Source organism: Cavia porcellus, unplaced genomic scaffold (assembly GCF_034190915.1).
Source record: "Cavia porcellus strain 051 isolate PalLab524CR breed Dunkin Hartley unplaced genomic scaffold, mCavPor4.1 scaffold_25, whole genome shotgun sequence".
NCBI classification, from domain to species: domain Eukaryota; kingdom Metazoa; phylum Chordata; class Mammalia; order Rodentia; family Caviidae; genus Cavia; species Cavia porcellus.
Genome location: NW_026947508.1, coordinates 34,589,710 through 34,610,446, shown reverse-complemented (window position 1 = coordinate 34,610,446; position 20,737 = coordinate 34,589,710). Strand labels below are relative to the sequence as shown.

At 38.4% G+C, this 20,737-nt stretch overlaps 1 protein-coding gene across 16 annotated transcripts in view; it reads right to left on the bottom strand.

Annotated features, from left to right (window-relative positions):
• Positions 1-20,737, bottom strand: part of Scmh1 (Scm polycomb group protein homolog 1) — a 213,066-nt gene that overhangs the window by 27,816 nt on the left and 164,513 nt on the right. For 15 of the 16 annotated variants that reach the window (XM_063236204.1, XM_063236202.1, XM_063236201.1 and 12 more), the window contains 2 exons: positions 16,731-16,931; positions 14,761-14,952 (listed from right to left, as the gene is read on the bottom strand). In XM_063236204.1, coding sequence (XP_063092274.1) covers positions 14,761-14,952; positions 16,731-16,931 — 393 coding nt within the window. The remainder of the gene's footprint in view (positions 1-14,760; positions 14,953-16,730; positions 16,932-20,737) is intronic. The other variant, XM_063236210.1, reaches the window with a different exon arrangement.

Genomic DNA, 20,737 nt, shown 5'->3' with positions numbered 1-20,737 from the left:
AATATCAGTGAATAAAATTGAATATGAAACTAAAAACTTACCCACAAAGAAAAGCCAGGCCCTGATGGATTCACTGCTGAATTAGAAATTTAGTGAAGACCTAATAATGCTACTTTTCAAACTCTTTATTGAAACTGAAAAGGAAACAATACTCTCAAGTTCCTGGAAGCAAGTATTACCCTGATACCAAAACCAGAGAAAGACTCAACAATGAAAGAGAACTACAGACCAATCTCCATAATGAACATAGAAGCAAAAATCCTCAATAACAATGGCAAACAGAATTCAGCAAACCATCAAGAAGATTATACATCATGGTGAAGTAGGATTCATCTTGGGTGCAGCGATGGGTCAACATACACAAATCAATAAATGTAATATACCATATTACAGAGCCAAGAACAAAAACCATATGATCATCTCAACAGATGCTGAAAAAGCATTTGACAAAGCTCCACATCCACTTATGATAAAAACCCTACAGAAAACTAGAATAGATGGTCTTTATTTCAACCTGATTAAAGCCATCTACAAACCAACAGCCAACATCACTAATGGACAAAAAACTAAAGCTTTCACTCTAAAATCAGGAACAAGACAAAAGATGTTCACTGTCACCAAAGTCAGCACTCAAAAATCAACAGCCTTCCTGTATGCACACACACACAAAACTCACTGAGAGAGAAATTAGGGAAAAAACACTTTTCACAATAGCATCCAAAAAATGAAATACCTACAAATAAATCTAATGAAGAAAGTAAAAGACTGCTACATTGAAAACTATAGTACTCTGAAAAAGTAGAGTAAAGAGGATATCAGAAAAAGGAAGGATAACCTTGTTTTTGGGTAAGTAAAACTAATATATCTTGGGTAGACAGAACCAATGAAAATGGTCATACTTCTAAAATTGCCATACAGATTTAATGCAGTCACAATAAAAATTCCAACACCATATCTCATAGAATTAGATAAAACAATCTTAAAATTCATTTGTAACCAGACGAGACCTACAAAAGCAAAGGCAATTCTGGGTAACAAAAGCAAGGCATGGGGTATCATGATTCCTGACTTGAAACTATACTATGAAGCTACTGCGATAAAAGCAACATGGTACTGGCAACAAAACAAAACAAAATAAAACCAAAAACAATGGACCTGAAGATCAATGGAACAGACTAGAAGATGTGGAAACAATTCCATACATACTTAGCCACCTTATCTTTGACTAACACGTGCCAACCACCTAGGAAGAAAGATACCTTCTTTAATAAGTGGTACTGCAAAAACTGGCTTTCCATATGCTGAAGATTAAAATTGGATCTACAGCTTTTATCATGCACTAAACTAAATTTGAAATGGATCAAAGATTTACATATTTTTTTTTTGTCTTTTTCATTTTTATCGGTACCGGGGATCGAACTCACGACTGCCTGCTTGCAAGGCAGGTGCTTATGCCGCTGAGCTAAATCCCCAGCCCCCCAAAGATTTACATATTAAAACAGAAACACTAAATATATTGGAAGACAGACTAGGTATATAACACAAGCAAAGATTTCATGAACCAAATCCCAATTGCACAGAAGCTATTACAAAGAATCAACAATTGGGATATCATCTTTTTTTTTTTTTTTGCCTTTCTGATACAGGGTCTCACTATGCAGTTAAAGCCATCTACAAACCAACAGCCAACATCACTAATGGACAAAAAACTAAAGCTTTCACTCTAAAATCAGGAACAAGACAAAAGATGTTCACTGTCACCAAAGTCAGCACTCAAATCAATATATATATATGATCTTTTTGAACTCACATTTGTAGCCCAAACTAGCCTTGAACTCATGATGATCCTCCTGCCTCAGCCTCCCAAATGCTGGGACGACAGGCATGCACTATCACACCTGGCTAGGATCTCATTTTACTAAACTGCTTTTGTATAGCAAGAGAAACCACCAACAGAGTAAAGAGACAACCTGTAGTGTGGGGAACAAATTTTTTGTTAGCTGTTCCTCAAAGAACTACTATTTAGAATATATAAAGAACTAAAAAAAAAAAAATAGACCCTCTAAATTTAAAGACCCAATACAAAAACAGGCATCCAAAATGAATAGATAGGCCCCACCCAGTGATTCCAGAGCGGACCTCAGCTGCTTGTGTTCAGCCTGGCAAGACAAAAGTGCATGCAGTGCTCTCCAGCCCACAGTGAAGCTTTGGTGCTTCACTGAGAGACTGGTAAAACACTGCTCAGCCTCCTACATTACCGGAGGATGCGCCAGGAGGTTCTTCTGAGCCTACCCAGGCCATCACCAGCGACTCCTGAGCCGACCACAGCTGCCTTTGTTTGGCCTGGCAAACTGAATGTGCATACAGCGCTCTCCAGTCCATGGGGAAGCTTTGGTGCTTCACTCTGAGACTGGTAAGGCCCTGCCTGGTGGCCCCAACTGGCTGGAGTCATCTGGCCAGGTCTGTCTAAGGACCTCCACTCAACTGGGGAAACTCCCTGCAATAGGGATAGATATTCTCAACCCAAGAAACAACTGAGACCTTGAATTTGGCTTCCCTAGGAATATAGGAAAAATTACAAAACGAAAGAGCAAAATGCAATTTCAAACAATTGCTAGTCCACCCCAAGCAAGTCTAGGAGACATGGACATAGAACAAAATGTAAGCCATACATCTGAAACTCCTGAAATAATAGCAGTTGAAGTAAGGAAACAACACCAGGAAGCTATAAAAGAACTCACATCAGAAATAATCTCCCAAGTAAAAGAAGAAATGAATAATGTAATGAAAGAAATGCTGAACACATCTAAAGAAGACATAGTGAAAAAATTACAGGAACAATGCAAAAAGATGGAAACCTTGAATGAACAATATAAGAAACAAACAGAATGCATGAAGCAGATTCAAAGAGATATATAGGAAATCAAAAATTCCATCAAAAGTTGGCAAAACTGCCTCAATGAAAGTGAAGATAGAATTTCAGACCTCGAAGACAAGATTGCAGCTAGTGAACAGGAAAGGAAAGATCTTTTAAAAATAACAAGGAACCAGGAAATAACAATTCAACAGCTTCAAGATGATGCAAAGAAAAACAACATAAGATTGATAGGTATAAATGAAAAGGTGATAACACAAATAATATCAAGAGGCTATTTACAGAATAGCTGAAAATTTCCCAAACATGAGAATGGAAACTGACATGCAGATGAGAGAAACATATAGAACTCCAAATAGCCATAATCAAAGTAAAACTACACCCAGACATATAATAACTAACAGCCCAGAAATCCAACATAAAAACAGACTATTAAAAGCTGTTAAAGAAGAGACAGATCACCTATAAAGGAAAGCCTATCAGAATCACAGCTGACTTCTCAACACAAACAATGAAGTCCAGAAGAGTATGGAGTGTGAAGTATTTCAGATCCTAAAGGAAAATGTCTTCCAACCCAGATTGACGTACTCTGCAAAACTGTCCTTCAAAATGGATGGAGTAATGAGATGCTTCCACGACAAAGAACAGCTGAAGAGCTTCATGACCACCAAACCAACCCTGCAAAGAATACTGAAAGACATTTTAGATAGACATAGGAAAAACTACTAAACAAGGCAAACAATTAAACAGACTGAAAAGGTAAAGAATCAACAGCCGAAAGATAACATCAAAAATAAACCAATTTATATCAGCTTTAACCATTAATGTAAATTGCCTCAATTCACCAGTTAAAAGAAAGACTGGCATAATGGATCAAGAAACAATATCCAACCATATGCTGTATACAAGAAATTCATCTAACCCAAAAGGAAACTCATGGGCTGAAAGTAAGGATGGAAAACAATACTTTATGCAACAGGAATCCAAAAAAGAGCAGGAATAGCTATTCTATTTGCAGACAATGTGAACTTATCACATTGATCAAGATCAAAAGATCAAAAAGATAAAGAATGATCAAAAGAGATAAAGAAGGTCACTACATACTAGTTAGGAGAAAATTTCAAGAGGAAGAGATAACAATGTTAAATTTATATGAACCAAATTTGGGAGAACCCAGCTATACAAAACAAATATTAAGAGAAATGAAAAATCAAATAAGCAATAACACAATTATTACAGGAGACCTTAACACCCCACTGACACAGAGACAGATCATCTAGACAGAAAATCAGCAAAAAAGTAAAAGAAATGAATCACATCTGTGGACAAATGGACTTGGTAAACATATATAGAGTGTTCCACCCAACAACATTAGAATATACATTCTTCTCAGGAGCACATGGGACATTCTCTAAAAATAGAACATATACTAGCTCACAGAACATGCTTAAGTAAATGCAAAAGAACTGAAATTATCCTATGCATGTTATTGGATCATAGCACCATGAAACTAGAAATTAATCACAAAAGAAACTGCAAAAATCCCACAAACACTTGGAAATTGAATAATACACTCCTGAGCAATCAGTGGGTCACAGAAGAAATGAAAGAAGAAATTACACAACATATCTACAATCAAATGAAAATATAAATACAACTTACCAGAAACCTGTGGGATGCAATGAAAGCAATCCTCAGAGGAAAATTTATTGCAGTGAATTACCATATCAGGAGAACAGAATGAACACAAATAAACAACCTGATGCTATACCTCAAACATCTAGAAAAAGAAGAGCAAGTCAAGCCCAAAACCAAAAGAAGGGAGGAAATTATAAAGATCAGAGCAGAAATCAATGCAATAGAGACTAAGAAAACAATACAAAGAACCAATGAATCAAAGAGTTGGTTCTTTGAAAGAATAAATAAAATTGATAAGCCCCTAGCCAACCTTATTTAAAAAACTCAAATTCATGCAATAAGGAATGAAAAGAGTGAAATCATTACAGACTTTGTGGAAATATAGAAGATCATCAATACCTATTTTAAAAACCACTATTCTCATAGGTTTGATAACACAGAAGAAATGGACAGATTCCTAGAAACATATGAATTATCAAAGCTGGATCAAGAAGATGTAAAACTGAATGACCCAATTTCAATTAATGAAATTGAAAATGTACTTAAAACCTTACTAACAAAGAGAAGCCCACGTCCAGATGGATTCACTGCGGAATTCTACAAGAAATTCAAAGAAGACTTAACGCTGACACTCCCCAAACTCTTCAGTAAAATTGAGAGGGAATCAATTCTAACTCATTCTTAGAAGCAAATATTACTCTAATACCAAAACCTGAGAAAGACCAAACAAAAAAGAGAACTACAGGTGAATCTTCCTAATGAACACAGATGTAAAAATTCTGAATAAAATATTGGCAAACAATGCAGCAAATCATCAAGAAGATTATACACTATGACCAAGTGAGATTCAGCATAGGAATGGAGGGATGGTTCAGTATACACAAATTAATAAATGTAATCCACCATAACAATAGTACCAAAAGTAAGAATCACATAATCATTTTTGTAGATGCATAAAAGGCGTTTGATAAGGTCCAACACTCATCCATGGTAAGAACGTTACAGAAAATTGGAATAGATGGTTTTTATCTCAATATGATAAAGGCCATCTATGACAAACCAACAGCCAGCATCATATTAAACAACCAAAAACTGAAAGCTTTTACTCTAAAATCAGGAACAAGACAAGGATGTCCATTATCACCACTCCTATTCAATATAGTGCTGGAAATACTAGCCAGAGCAATTAGACAAGAGAGAGAAATAAAAGGAGTAAGGATAGGAAAAGAAGTTAAATTGTCATTATTTGCAGATGACATGATACTCTACATAGAAGACCCCCAAAACTCCATTAAAAAACTCCCAGGTATAATAAGTAAACCCAGCAATGTAGCTGGATACAAAGTCAACACTAAAAAATCAATAGCATTTCTATACACAAACAACAAACTCACTAAGCAAGAAATAAAAGCAGCCACACTCTTCACAATAGCATCCAAGAAAATGAAATATTTAGGAATCAATCTAACAAAACAAAGTAAAAGATCTATTCATGGAAAATTATAATACCCTGAAAAAGAAGTCAAAGAGTATCTCATAAAATGGAAAGACATTCCTTGTTCGTGGATAGGAAGAACAAACATTGTGAAAATGGCCATTATCCCAAAATTGTTATACAGATTTAATGCAATATCAATCAAAATACCACTAGTATACCTCCCAGACTTAGAGAAATCATTCCTAAAATTCATGTGGAACCAGAAAAGACCTAGAATAGCAAAGGCAATTCTGAGCAACAAAGCTAAGGCAGCAGGCATCATAATCCCTACCTTCAAGTTATACTGCACAAAGCTACTGTAATAAAATCAGCATGGTACTGGAATAAAAACAGACCTGTAGATCAATGGAATAGATTAAACTACAAACACATTCAGCCACCTTATCTTTGATAAAGGGGCCAACATGTTCACTGGATTAAAGATTGTCTCTTTAATAAATGATGCTAGAAAAACTGGCTTTCCATATGCTGAAAACTAAAACTAGATCATGCCTATCACCATGTACTAAACTAAAATCTAAATGGATCAAAGATCTGAATATTAAAACAGAAACACTAAATCTGCTGGAAGACAAAGTAGGTAGAAATCTTGAAGACACAGGGGTAGGTAGAGAAATCATGAACAAAATCAAATCATGAGGGAATTTCTTCCCAGAATCAGTAACAGGGATCTCGGCTTATTAAAAAGTTTTTGCATGTTGAAAGAAATCTCCAACAGAGTAAAAAGGAAAGTCATGAATTTTGAAAAAATCTTAGTTAACTGTTTTTCAGACAAAGGACTTCTGTCTAGAACATATAAAGAATTTTAAAAACTCAAACTCCTGAAATTCAAAGACCCAATCAAAAAATGGGCATTTGAGATGAATACACAGTTCACACATAAAGAAATACAAATGGCAAATAAATACAAGAAAAAAATGTTCAGTATCATTGGTCATTAGAGAAATGCAAATTAAAACCACACTGAGATTCCATCTCACTCCAGAAAGAATGGCCAGAATCAAGAAAACTACCAAAAACAAATGATGGAGAGGCTGTGGGGAAAAAGGAACTCTCCTGCACTGCTGGTGGGAGTATAGCCTGGTGTAATCACTGTGGAGGTTAGTCTGGAGGTTCTTCAAAAAGCTGGGATTGGAAGTCCCACTGGATCCAGATATTTCACTTCTGGGCACGTTTCCAGAAAACTGAAAACATCATATCACAGTGATATATATGTACCCATGTTTATAGCATCACAATTTGTAATAGCCAGATCTTGGAAACAACCTAAATGCCCATCAACTGAGGAATGGGTAAAAAAGATGTGATATTTTTATACAATGGAGTACTACTCAGCTATAAAGAATGGTCACATTGAGATTTTTAAGTGGATGCAACTTGAGACCATACTCATAAATGAAATAAATCAAACACATGAATAAATACCATATTGTCTCCCTACTAAGAATACATAAGATACAAAATCTTCAGTAAATACAATGAAAAGGTAAGAATCTGCTCCTAGGGGAAAAACTAATATCTCAGGGAAAAGGAGGAAGAAGAAAAACAAGGGAAAGAAAAAATATCTAAATTTGTGTAAACACACTTAGGATAGCTAAGATGATTGTGCTAAAAATTGTGTAAGTTCGTAGAATGAAGCAGTTAATATTCATAGTGCTGGGGGCTGGGGATTTAGCTTAGCAGCATAAGCGCCTGCCTTGCGAGCAGGCAGTCGTGTTTGATCCCTGGTACCGATAAAAACAACAACAAAAAAAATTCATAGGGTTGCAACAATTTGGCATGTTTCTGTTTGCTTACCTGAGGAACTCTAGGAGATCACTATGTAAAATATCCATCTAAGTTCTGCATGTTTTAAAAACCTATATTGGTTTTAAAAACATGTTTTAAAAACCTATATTGTCATAGTGTTGAGCTCTTTGCTATTATTATTTCTCTTTTTTGTTTTGTTTTTCCCTCTAATGTAGAAAGGAAAGATGTTCATATAGAGGCTTATACATGCCTCGAACTTCTCTTAAACAGTTTATGAGAATTGATTATATTATGTGTGATGAAATGAACAGCTTCTTTGAAGAAAAACAGACATTATGGTATCCATTGCCGATTCTGTACTGTCATGCTGTGAAATCGCATAATGCTTTTATTCTTTGTTAAGAGTGGTTTTAGTCTATTTTTTATTGTTTAATTTCAACATACATGAAGGTACAGACAGCTATTTTGAAAAGAACAAGAGATATTAAGGCAGCCATTGTTAAATTTCCTATTGTCTGTTTTGAAGGCCTGTAATGCCTTCATTACTCTGTTCTAATCAGTTTTACAGTATTTTGTTTTGTATGAATTTATTGTGTGTGAAGATTGTTTTATTCTATTTAGAAGAACACAAGAGACATGGTAGCTACTGTAAATCTGTTTCTTGCTTTGAAATCTGTGTCATTTACATTGTTTTGCTTTTTGATCTGCTTTGTTCTGTTTTGTTTAGTTTTACTCTTTTTAAAATAAAAAAGTGAAAAAAACCCCCCAAACCAAAATGAATAGATACTTCTCAGAGAAGTAGAAGCAGCAAATCAATTTTTTAAAAAAGGTTCAACATTACTGGTCACTCAAGACATGCAAATTAAGGCAATACTGAGATTCCAATGAGAAAGAATGGCCATTATCAAGAAATTAACTAATAACAAATTCTGGTGAGGCTTTTGGGAAAAAGGAATCCTTCTTTACTGTCAGTGGGAGTATAGACTTGTGCAACCACTGTGGAAAACAGTGTGCAGATTCCTCTAAAAACTAGGTATAGAGGTTATATTTGACCCAGTATTCCTCTCTTTGGTATTTTCCTGAAAGAATTAAAAACAGCATACCACAGTGATATATGTGTACCCATGTTTTAGCAGCACAGTTTGTGATAGCTAAATCTCAGAAGCAACCCAAATGCCCATCAAATGATGAATAGCTAAAGGTGTGGGATGTTTTTTTACACAACGGAGTACTACTCTACCATTAAGGATAAGCTTGAGTCATTTCTAGCTAAATAGATGTACCTTGAAAATATACTCTTAAGTGAATTAACTTGACACATGTGTAAATACCTCTTGTTTCTCTAGTGTGAGAAACTGAAAGTATAAATAAGAGCCAAAATGAATTAAAGATATTGTGTAACAGGAAGATGTTCAAATGGGAAGGGAACTAGGGATGGAGGGGGAAAGGAAGGTAAAAAATAATGAGAAAAGAAGGAAAAAATAGAAGCAAAGCTTTTGCAAATGAGAGGAATGGGGGTGGGCAGTAGAGGAATGGGGAAAAAAGAATCAAGTTATATCATGGACAGGTATAAATTCCCTACGATGAATGTGATCATTAAGCATAACTAAAATGTACCAGTAAATGTAATTAATTAGAAAAGAAAAAGTCTTTAACCTTCTAGGGTTGATATAAATTAAATTTACTGCAGAGATGAAGATCTTGTCCTGTGCACTCATCTTCAGTGAAAACCCGCTCTTCTCATTGTGTCCAGTGCAGAGCTTACCTTTGACTAATGAGTCAAGCTGACCTGAGGCTAGCATTCTCAGTGAAGTGTGACATCTTGGTGGTGAGAAGCCACAAGATTAAGGAAAAGTTGAAGGGACCTGTGGAGGTTAAGTCTGGAGCAAATTTTGGGAGATGAATACCCTAAGGGGAGGCTAGGAAGTAAGGTAGAGGTGGGTTTGTTCTTTTAGAATGCAGAGTAGAACCAACCAGAAGCAGCAGTTCTAAGCTCTAAGAAGGAAGAAATTCATGTTAACAGTGGTATAGCTTTGAGGGAAGGAGTCTGAGATGATACATTTTTTTGAATGGTATTATCCACCAAAAGGAAAGTTATATTGTAACAATTTACTCCATTCAGATACTTGGAGGGCAGCAAACTGAAGTACTAGTCTGAGCAACACGAACTCTAGGTACCCCACTGCATGTTAGTCAACAAACAAATCAACTGCCAAAAACCAAGAGAACAACCTGTTGTTGGGAGTGAGATAAGCAGAGGTTCAGATAAGCACAAGATTACCTTTCTACTTTAGCTCAAGGATTTCATATTCACTGCCAGACTTTTTCCTGCAGGGTAAACTGAATAGGCATGGAACTACAGCTCTGGATTAAAAAAAAATCCCACACCAGCATAGAACCTGTACACATTAGCACAGTCCTTGTATATGCTGAAAGCACTCCCATGTTAAAAAACATCCTTCTCTAAATTATCATGCCCCATATTCTCAGCTGCTCTTTCAACCAGAAAACACTATTAAATACGTATCATGTGACAGGGTTATAGATATTGAGAATGGTAAAAAGAGAGATTTTCCTTCTCCTCGTGATTGACTAGTGGGGAGGATGACAAAATACTGGTAGATTAAAAATTAGGATATTCTAGGTATTACAAATGAAAGGACAGGGTACTTGGACAGGTAATAGCAGGAGGTCTCTTAGATGAGGAGAACCTGGAAGGTCTCTCTGACAATGTGATAGTTAAGCAGGACTACAAAAGAGTGCAGTCATCTGGAAAGTGGATGTGTGCCGGATTACATGTTGCAAGTAACTAAGAACATATTGAATCACCTGAAAATCCTGTGAGGAAGTTTATGTGGTGGTAAAAGCACCCTAAGAAATTTTAAAGTTTTTATTTGGCTTTAATCCCTGAGTTTTGGGATTTTGGCAGGAGAATCACTTTATAATTAATTCTGAATCCCTGAATGGCAACTAGAAAGAAAGATACAAAGGATTTACTGTCCTGGGACAGGTGAACCATTTCTTCTAACAGAGAGGAACCTGGAAAATCTAAAACAGTAGACGCAGAGATGAATGCTGCGTGGATTTCACTTACAGCTAAAATTAATAGTCAGTGTGATAAGAATAAGCTACAATAAACAGCATGGCTTGCCAATGTTACCAATTGTTTAGGGAACGAGAAGTGTTCCTCTCATTTAGTCTCTGCAAGCCTAGTACTTGACCTAGCACATGTGTAGGTAGGGAGGGACTGCTTTACCACTGTCGGCCTCCTCCCCGCAGGCCATCTTTCTTTTCACCCTATTCATTGCTCCTGAGAGTAGTGGGGTCACAGAACCTTTGCTCTGCACTATTAATCACATACATGTGTACGTTCTTCCCTCTTTCAGCTCTTGAGTCCAGGGGTTGAGGCTGGTTCATCCCTGTCACCACAGAGTCCAGCACAGAATCTGGCAAACAGTATTTAATAAATATTTGATGACTTAAAAATGACTGGCCTGGATCCTTCAAATGCCAATGTTTTATCATAGAAGATACAAAGACACTGATAGACTGTTCCATATAAAGAAAGCAAAAGTAGGGCCTGGTATTTACTCAGCAGCATAAGCACCTGCTTGGCAAGCGTGAGGTTGTGAGTTTAATCCCCAGTACAAAAAAGAGGGAAGCAAAAGAGACAGGACAATAAAATGCTGCAGTTCATTCTTTATTGGATCCCAAACTATGAAAAAATAAAACATCTACAAAGGACATTACTGGGTCAGTTGGGGGAAACTAATATGGATTGTGTATCTTATTTATGTTAGTATTTTATTTATATTGTTGTTTTGAGTATTTTTAATGTTAAGTTTCTTGAGCACATCTTGGAAGATATTTACAAAAGTATTTAAGGATAAAGTCTCTTTTGAAGTTAACTCAGATGGATTAACAAACAAGAAAGTATATATTCATATATATCTATTGGTATATGTATATGCATAGTATTCCCCTCTGGCCCCCTAAGGCTGAACTCAGGACCTTGCACATGCTAGGCAAGTGCTCTACCACTACATCCCCAACCCTTGCAATTATTTTTAAAATTCTGAGACAGGATCTCCTGTATTGCCCAGGTTGATTTTGAATTTGTGATCCTCCTGCCTTAATTTCCAGAGTAGGTAAAATTACAAGTGTGTGTTGCCACATTTGCCATATATTCTGTACAGTGCTACTTTGGTTCATGAACTTCATGTGTTTTATGATTTTGGAAAAGATGGCCTTTTTCAGGTTTGTGTGGGAAAGATGGCTGCAGTTGTGTTTGCCACCTGATGTTGCATCTGTAAACAAAAATGAAATTTGGCAAATGCTTCTGTTCACAAACCAAATTGCTTGTTAATAAAAGTGTTTGTGAACTGAGGTGCCACTGTATTACATATACAAATATATGCATATACACTTAAAGAAAAAGACAAAGTAAATATTTTTTAAAATGAAGTGGAAATTAAGGTGTAAAGTACATGATTTAACAATATATCTTTGCAAATTTTCTGCTGGTCTGAAAGTTTTCAAAATAAAACAGTAAAAAATATAATAGTTTTTCAACTTAGATAAGAAAGCTTTATGGGATACAAAATCTACCTGTGGCATAAGCGCCTGCCTGGCAAGTGTGAGGTCATAAGTTCGATCCCTGTTACCGCATCTATCTGATGGTTACCTGACATATTGGAAGTACATGGTCAGCTGGGCCAAGACCACAGGGGTACGTTAGAGTCTCTTACCACAGGGATAGGATAGCAGGAGGGAAGGGGGCTCCAGTAAACTTTATGCAGTCCAGAGAACAAAGATGGTATCTACAGATGTCATACTAGTTTAAATGTACAGCCAGGAAGATAGGCAGGAGAAATAAATAACAGAATAAAAGGGAAACCCAAAAGAAAGTTCTTGAACAGATCAAGCTCTTTGTCAAAAGTTTAGGCAAGTAATCAGAAAAATGCACATACTCATAAAAGAGAAAAGCCAAAATAAATGCTCAGCATGGTAGGCAGGTAGGAGAGAGGATACAAAGCACAGAAGAATCAGAAATACAGAGAGGGCCCTGGCTTGTCTGGAAAATGCTCATTTAGGAAAGCAAACAGAAACCAAAATGGGAGTAAACAATGTGATGAGAACTTGATACGAGAAAATGAGCTTAGAGAGCAGGGGAGGATGAAGAATTATCTCAGTTTGCTTGAAAATGGGGGTAGGAAAAGGTGGCAGCCAATGACAAAAAGTAATAACCTATTTCTCTGTGAAGTCTGGCTGAAGCTTGTTCCTCTTATCTGGTAGCTCTGAGAAATATGAACTGCAAAAGAATTCCTAGGAAAGGTCTTGTTCCAGTCTCAAACTACCTTTATGATTACAGGCCTACAACATATATATCCCAACCAGTCTAAGTGCCACTGCCAGGGTATCTTTTGCAGTTCTTAATTTAATGATAGTATTCTGATTAAGAATTCTGGGTTCCAAGTTTTTGAGTTTTTTGAGCAGTGACATTCATAGATATGCCACCCCTTCACAGGCAACCTTGCTTTTAGAATCTCAGACAGGCCAACTTTCATACTGATACACAGCTCAGAGTTCCTGAATGCTAATAGCTGGGGATAATCTAACAGCTCACCTTTGGCTGTACCTACTCCACCATGCCAGTGTGATATTCTAACTACAGCCCTAACTACCTTTTTCTGTTCTCAGATTCTAATGCTGAAAGAAAGCAATCCATAGCAGGCTGGGTAAAAAGTTTCCTCCATAGGAAAGAACCAGCTGGGGGCACAGATATAGCTGCAGTGACCAGGCAGTCTGGCCCTCACAGAAGTATCTGGAATTCAGGCATTTCCCACCCTCCCTTTTTGTCTTTTTGAGACAGGGTCTCACTATGCATTTCAGGTTGGCCTTGAGCTCACTATGTAGCCCAGGCTGGCCTTGAACTCCCAGCCATCCTCCTGCCTCAGCCTCCCAAATGCTGGGATTACAAGCGTGTGCCATTACACGTGTTTTTCTGGCCCCCTTGCAAGTAACATAAGCATTTGGATGCAGAAGAATAGATGGGGCACAGGGAAGGGGGACTGGGAGAGTAATTTTTCCAAGCACATTCTCCACAAGTAGCAGTTGAACTGGAAGCACATCTTTTAAGACTATGATAAAGAGAGAGTAGGGAATGCAGCATGGAACATGACTTGTGTAAGGAAAAGGATCAAAGAGTTCCTTTCAGACTATGCTCTCCCATGGGCCCATATTTACAGCAACTTTTCTCTGCTCTTTTGCTTAGGTCACAGTCCACAGATCTCTTTTAAGGGCATCCTCCCTCTCAACAGAGACCTACCTCGCTGCAGTTAGAGTCGAGCTTTCTTTTTCTCCCTCTGCTCTGTGTCCTGCACTCCAGATCAAAGATGCTGAGTTCCATCCACTCTTCAGTCTTTCTCAGAAGTGCTTAGTCATTGACTGGCCACGTGGCATTTGCTTTCATATTGTGGGTCTGGTATGTTAACTAAGAGAGTTATTTTCCAGCCTATTTAGAAACAGCAAGAACTTGAATTGACTTGCTAGACTGGCAGTGCCAGAAGAGTTAGGGCCATGTGCCAAAGCAAAGAATGGATAGCTGTTCACTGGGGGGCAGATTTCTCAGTCTCGACCCTGAGACTAAATGTTCCTGCTGGCAAAGGAGCGCTTTGTTGGGCCTTTGCTGCCAGATTCACACTAGGAAATGTATTGTGACTTCAGGGTGGCTCCACAGGCTGTTTCACTTTCAAAAGGGGAATCATAAGCCAAATTTTTCTAGGGAAAAGGATCCAGAAGAAAGAAGAATAATTTTAGAGAAAGAAGGAAAAAAATCCAGAAGGCAGTGAAGATGATGAGACCAAAAAGTCCCACATGATGCAAAGGTAAACAAAATGAGATTTCTAGAGAGTAGACACCAGGCTAGCAGGCGTGGGCCCTTGTGGGTACTACTGCCAGCCCTGCCCCCCTTGAGCCCATGCCCCATCCCAGTTCCTACCTGGTAGATACCTGTTGTGGTTGTGGCCGTATTCTGTGGCAGAGAGTGATAAGTGAGTCTGTGTAAAGGGCTGGTTGCCAAACAGATTGTCACTATGAAGGTTGTGGCAGAGCTTCTCCAGGAAGCGGAGGACGTAGCTGATGCTGTTTACTGCTGGGAGGTTGAGAGTGTGCTGTTCCCGGTCAAACACGGCTGTGGAGTTAGGTAAACAGAGCCATGCACGTCAGCTGGGCAGTGCAGGGCAGCACAGTACAGGGCCAGAGGAGCCCAGCCTACTGCTTGTCTCAGGCTTACTAGGTTACACAAAGGCAGTTAGTGCCCAGGCTGCTTCCCTCCCTCCCTCCTTTTCCTCCCTCCCTCTTCCCCTCCCTTCCTCCCTTGAGGGCTTTGATTTTTGCCTCCTACCAGAAAGTGCATGCAATAATGGGAGTGGCTACACCAAGTCTTTTGCAGCTGCAGGGCTCAGAATGATTTCACTCAACTTGTGAAAACAACTGTGAACATAATTCTATCTGCTCCATCATTGGAAGGGACTCCTCCAGGAAATCTGTTCGTTTAGGGTGCCATTTTCACATGAACTTCCCAAGAACAGAGAAGCTGAACAGGAGAGGGTAACACAGCTATTGCCAGCAATAGTTTGGGTACACAATTTTCAAACTACAGAAGGACACCAGAGTTTTGGCAATGTTTAGCATTATTTTATGCTTGGTTTTATTATACTCCTTATTTCTATTAAAACATCAGCATAATTTTTTAGAGGCAAAATGCCTGATCTTTGTCTTGGAGGGAGTCAGGAAATGGAGATTTAGGGAGATAGGTTACTCTTAGGAACCAGTTTGGGGTCAGAAGAGGAGCTTTAGTGGGGCAAAAGTAAAAGCAGCTAAAGAAGAGGTAAATAAGGCCTGTTCTTGCAAAATGCTTTATAGAAGCAAAGGACCACTAGAGAGTACCCTGGAAACTCTCTATCTCAAGGGATGCATAAACTTAATTTGCCAGCAGTTCCTAGCCTTCTAGGATAATTCCCTCAGTGTCTGCTCCTATCCTCCACATAGCCGATTATTCAAGTCTGGGCTCCCATACATTCCTCAATTCTAACAGTTGTTGCCCTTAGCTGTTTAGATTTTTTTTAACCTGTGTAGACCTGAGCCTGTCATCTTCTCTTCTTTCCCTTTCCCACCAGTGTCAGGTAATAACCTCTGACATATGGTCAGGGCTTAATAAACGTTCATTAAAAGAATCATTCGATGATTTATGGAGTGTTCCATGTCACCTAAGTTTCTTAAAGCTAGTTATGGCAAGTTGTTAGGGAGGTGGGCAGGGAAATATAGACTAGCATTATTGTTAAGATTGGAAGACCATAGGTTAAGCCTTAATAGGTTTGGTGGGTAAGGAAAAGAATTTTAGACTTAAGGGCATAGAATCAAAATTGAGTATTCTCAATGAGAGCCCAAAACAATGTACTATTGAATGAAACTGTCAGCAGGAAAGAAAGAAAAACATTCTTCCCCTTCTACCCTGAGATTCAGAACACTTGTAGAGGGTCTGGCTTAGGCCAGAGAAGCTACAGCATAAAAAGAAAAAGTTAGGGGTTTCCTAAATCTGGTGGGGAAGGCATGGCAGTCTGAAGAAATTCTCTTGTACAGTACAGCCCCTTTCAATTCTTCCTCCTAGAATGCCTTAAAACCTTATACTCGTACATTTTCTGAATGGGAGAGTTAAGTAAGAAGACAGGAGAGAAATCTGTTTAGAACCTCAGGCAGAGTCTACTGATGGTATTCTTGGTGATGATATGCACAAGACTCAGAAGAGCTTGGGAGTTGGAAATGAGTGCTACTTTGAGGAACAGAATACTTTCATATTTCTCTAGAGCCTGTAAGTGTGAATTCTGATAGGATGCCTTGTCAGAAATCAGTCAACTGAGAAGGCCTGCCCCTCTGGGTAGGAGGTCATACTAGCCCAACGGTGCTCACCTGAGATGACCTCACCACCATAGCCCTGTTTGAGGAAGCTGAAGACAGTTTTCTGGTGGTAAGCACAGTCGATGCAAGCTTGGACTGCTTGCTGCAGCACCACAGAGGCACGGGCTGGCCCAAAGTGATCAGGGAGCTGCTGGACCTTCTTTTTATCCAAGTGGGGGCCTGTGCTGCCACTCTTGTTCAAGTAGATACAGACTACAGGAGACAAAGAATCCAAGAAACTTACAGGATATCTGGTGCAAGAAAGTCAGAGAACAATATTATAACAACATCCTGGGGTCTGGTCCCTATCAGGATTCCCAGTAGCTAAGCTGGTAAAAGGGTAGGGGCCCTGAAAAGGCTATACCCAGCTGCTATCAGCCCAAACTACATGACCAAAGGCTCTGGGAATACAGCCTACTTGGAAAACAGCCTAGATCAAGAGCTAAGTATGTAATTGGCATCTTTTGTACTCTGAAAAGAAAATCTAAATAATTTTTGAGGTATATACACTTTCATTTTCTGTACTTGGTTGCCTCTTACATTCTTTGTGCTTCATGCCTTATTTATATATAAGGAGTTATAGGGCCATGGGAGTATTAGCTTGTGAGTATGTTGGCATTGGATATAGAATTGTCATGCCACTGATCACTTGTTTGAATTTCTGTTCTTAGTCTAAGAGTTCCTTTGTTATTTTCTACATAACATTCAGTTCCAAAGAAAGTAATAAAAAGGAAAGAAAAATGGAACAAAATCAAAAAGGCCCTGTAGGTCCTACATATATATTTGCTTATTTCAGCAGTCCTCCTGTCAAGGCAGCTGGGCACTCTCCTGGTTGCTGCCCTGCACCTGGCATTGGAGTGGAGGATAACAGAAACTGAGGCTGTCCTAAATGAGGCTACTTCCTTGGGCTCTGGGAAGGATCCACGGCAGCCTTTTCAGAAGTGGCATTTTCTCCTCTGATCACTTCCAAGGCTCCTATCCAGTAGATTGTATTATTCTCACACTCACTGAAGATGTAGGAAGGCAAAAGTCTCCTCTGTTACTAAAGACAGAAAGGACACTGCATCTTTCTTGTGTCAGGTCCATCATCTGTGAGAGGTGGACGTTGAGCTAGATAGATGCTCTCTGAGCAATTGTCATCTTCACAGTTCTAATATAAGGTGAAGTGATATGGAGAGAAGAAAATGGAAAATTCAAAGTAAGTAGGCTGGGGGCTGGGGATTTAGCTCAGCGGCATAAGCGTCTGCCTTGCAAGCAGGCAGTCGTGAGTTCGATCCCTGGTACCGGAAAAAAAAAAAAAAAAAAAAAAGAAAAAGACCAAAGTAAGTAGGCTGGATGGGGAAAGTAACAAGAGAAAACAAAAAGAATAAAAGCAAATGAGATGAACTCAATGTACATATTTAACTGTGTTCTCGCCTGAAACTTTCTAAGATGAGCAAGATAATAACAGAAGCCAACAATAAAATTTTGGAAGCTGGAAAGCAAACTGGAAAAGTAGTAACTGCCTTAGCAGACTCAAGAAAGCAGAGTGGCAAATGATGAGAATCAAGCGGTTTCATTGCCTAATTCTTAAAAAGCCTGAGCATCAGCAGAAAAGATGTTTCTGGAGGCAAATGTGAAAGTTAATCTAATAAAAGGACTGGTTGAAATCCATTAAGAAAAATACGATTTCCATGACTGTTAATATGACTCTTCTACTTTTTTTTTTTCTTGAGACAGGGTCTTGTTTTGTAGTGTGAACTCCCCATATGGCCTTGAATGTAGGTGGCCCTGAATACATGGCAATCCTCCTGCCTCAGCCTCCTGAGTGCTGGAATTAGTGATCCTTCTACTGAAACCATGAAAAACACAGGAACTCAGAAAGTCATAAAAATGGGTTAACAAATGGCTAGGAAAAAATACTTTTAACATATGTAGCAGTATATTTATAACCCTAAATTAGAACTAGCCAAATGCCTGTCAACAAGAATATAGATCCACAAATTGTGGTATAGTTGTTTACTAGGATATGACTTGCCAAAAAAATGAACAACTAACATATACCAATAATATATGTGCTTCTCAGGACATTATTTTGTATGAAAGAAACTATAAACAAGGGTACATAACAGTGTGACTCATTTTTGTTACATTTAGGAACAGGAAAATTTAATCTCTGGTGGCAGAAATAAGAATCAAGGTGGAGGCACAGACTATGAGGAGGAGGTCTGTGGGGCTGGCTTCCAGTTTGCTTTCCAGCTTCCAGCTAGCAGAAAACCCCTTGGTTGGGGTAACTATGCAGGTGCTGACATTTATTAAAATTTATAAAACAGTACACTTAAAATTTGTATGTTTTGAGCTGGGCATGATGGCATACACTTGTAATCCCAGAAACCAAGAGGTTGAGACAGAAGGATCATTGAGTTTGAGACCGGCCTGGCTATATTGTGAGTTCAATACCAGTTCGAAATATGTCATGAAACTGTCTTGAAACAACAACAAACAAACAAAAAACAAAAAAAAGAGAAAGACTTCTGTTTTACAATGTAAACTCTACCTCAGTCAAAATACATAGAAAGTAAAAAAGTATAAGTATTCTGGTGATGATTAAAATTACTCTACATAGATTAAACGATGAAATATGAAAGGCAAACTCTATAACATTTAGAAGATTTTCAGTTTTAAAACATGACCCCCAAACTCTTTGCCATCCCTTCTGATCTCTGTTATACTTAACCAATAGTATAAAGGTCACCATCCTAGTTTCTTGTCCCAGGGATTAAGAAATTGGCAGCTTCCATTTTCTGTTCCTGGGCACATTTGCTCCCACACTCTAAGCAATGTAGCAATGTAGTCTAGTGAGAGATCTCTATGGAGAAAAACTAACAGCAGAACTGACATGTCAGCCACGTGGTAAAAATGGGCCTTCAGTCTTTGTCAAGCCACCCAGCAGACACTGTATGCCACAGAGAGAAACTTCTCCACCAAGCCCTGTCTTAGTGTTGTTCTAAAATATGAAGTTTTTTGGTGGTTTGTTACACAGTAGAAGATTATTAGAACAGATTCTGCACATGGAATTGGCTTTAAAACTGAGCAGCAAAAAGCAGTAGACAGGGCCACAAGTCAGTGAAAATTAAAAGAGCTTTGTGGAGAGTTTTGTTTCATATTCTTTTTTTGGAATCAAGGATTAAACTCAAGGCCCTCACTCTGGACTGTAACCCCATTTATTCATCCATTATTTTGAGACATGGTCTTGCTAAGTTGCCCAGTCTAGTCTAGGCTCAAACTTGCAATTTTCCTGCCTCAGCATTCCTGAGTGCTAGGATTACTAGTAAATGCCATCATGCTTGGCTGAAGAGAGCTTTAATGGAAGCCTAAAAGTTCCCCAGAAGACTGTCAGTGAGGGTTTAAAGGAAAGTGAGTAAGATATTATTGGAAGATGGAAGACAGGGGGTGTTTGTTAGGAAGTGACTTGAAGCTTGACAAGTTTAAAGTGACATGCAAACAGGAAAGTACCAAATAGCTAAGCTTTCCAAAGTAAGAAAAGTGTCACCTGTCTTCTCATTGCTTATGATGAAATGTAAGATGAGAGGTAAGCTTTAAAAATGTACACAGACATACACATCCAAGATTTTCAGTGTTTAGGAACCAACTTGCTTCTCATTTCTAGATCCCCCAGAAGGCAAACGACTTTCAAATTAAGAAAGGGCCAAATATCAGTTCCAGAATGAGATAATACTATTTTTTACTACGATAACAAGAAGATCTAAGAATATGCTTCATGGTCTCTTTCAGATCATTCTCTAGAAATGTTAAGGACAAAGATTATAGATTCTTTCCTTTAAACAGAAGAATTTGTAACAATTTAAGGATATGGCCCTACAGCTGTAGGTGCACAGGAGGTCCAGAGCAGAAAAGGGTATTGGGAGCCGTTGAAACTGGAAATTGAACACGTGTGCAGGGCTGTGTGTTGGCGGGGGCATGGCCAACCTGAGAACCAAGAGACACCTCTAAGGGCAAGATAAGTTCACAACTGAGGA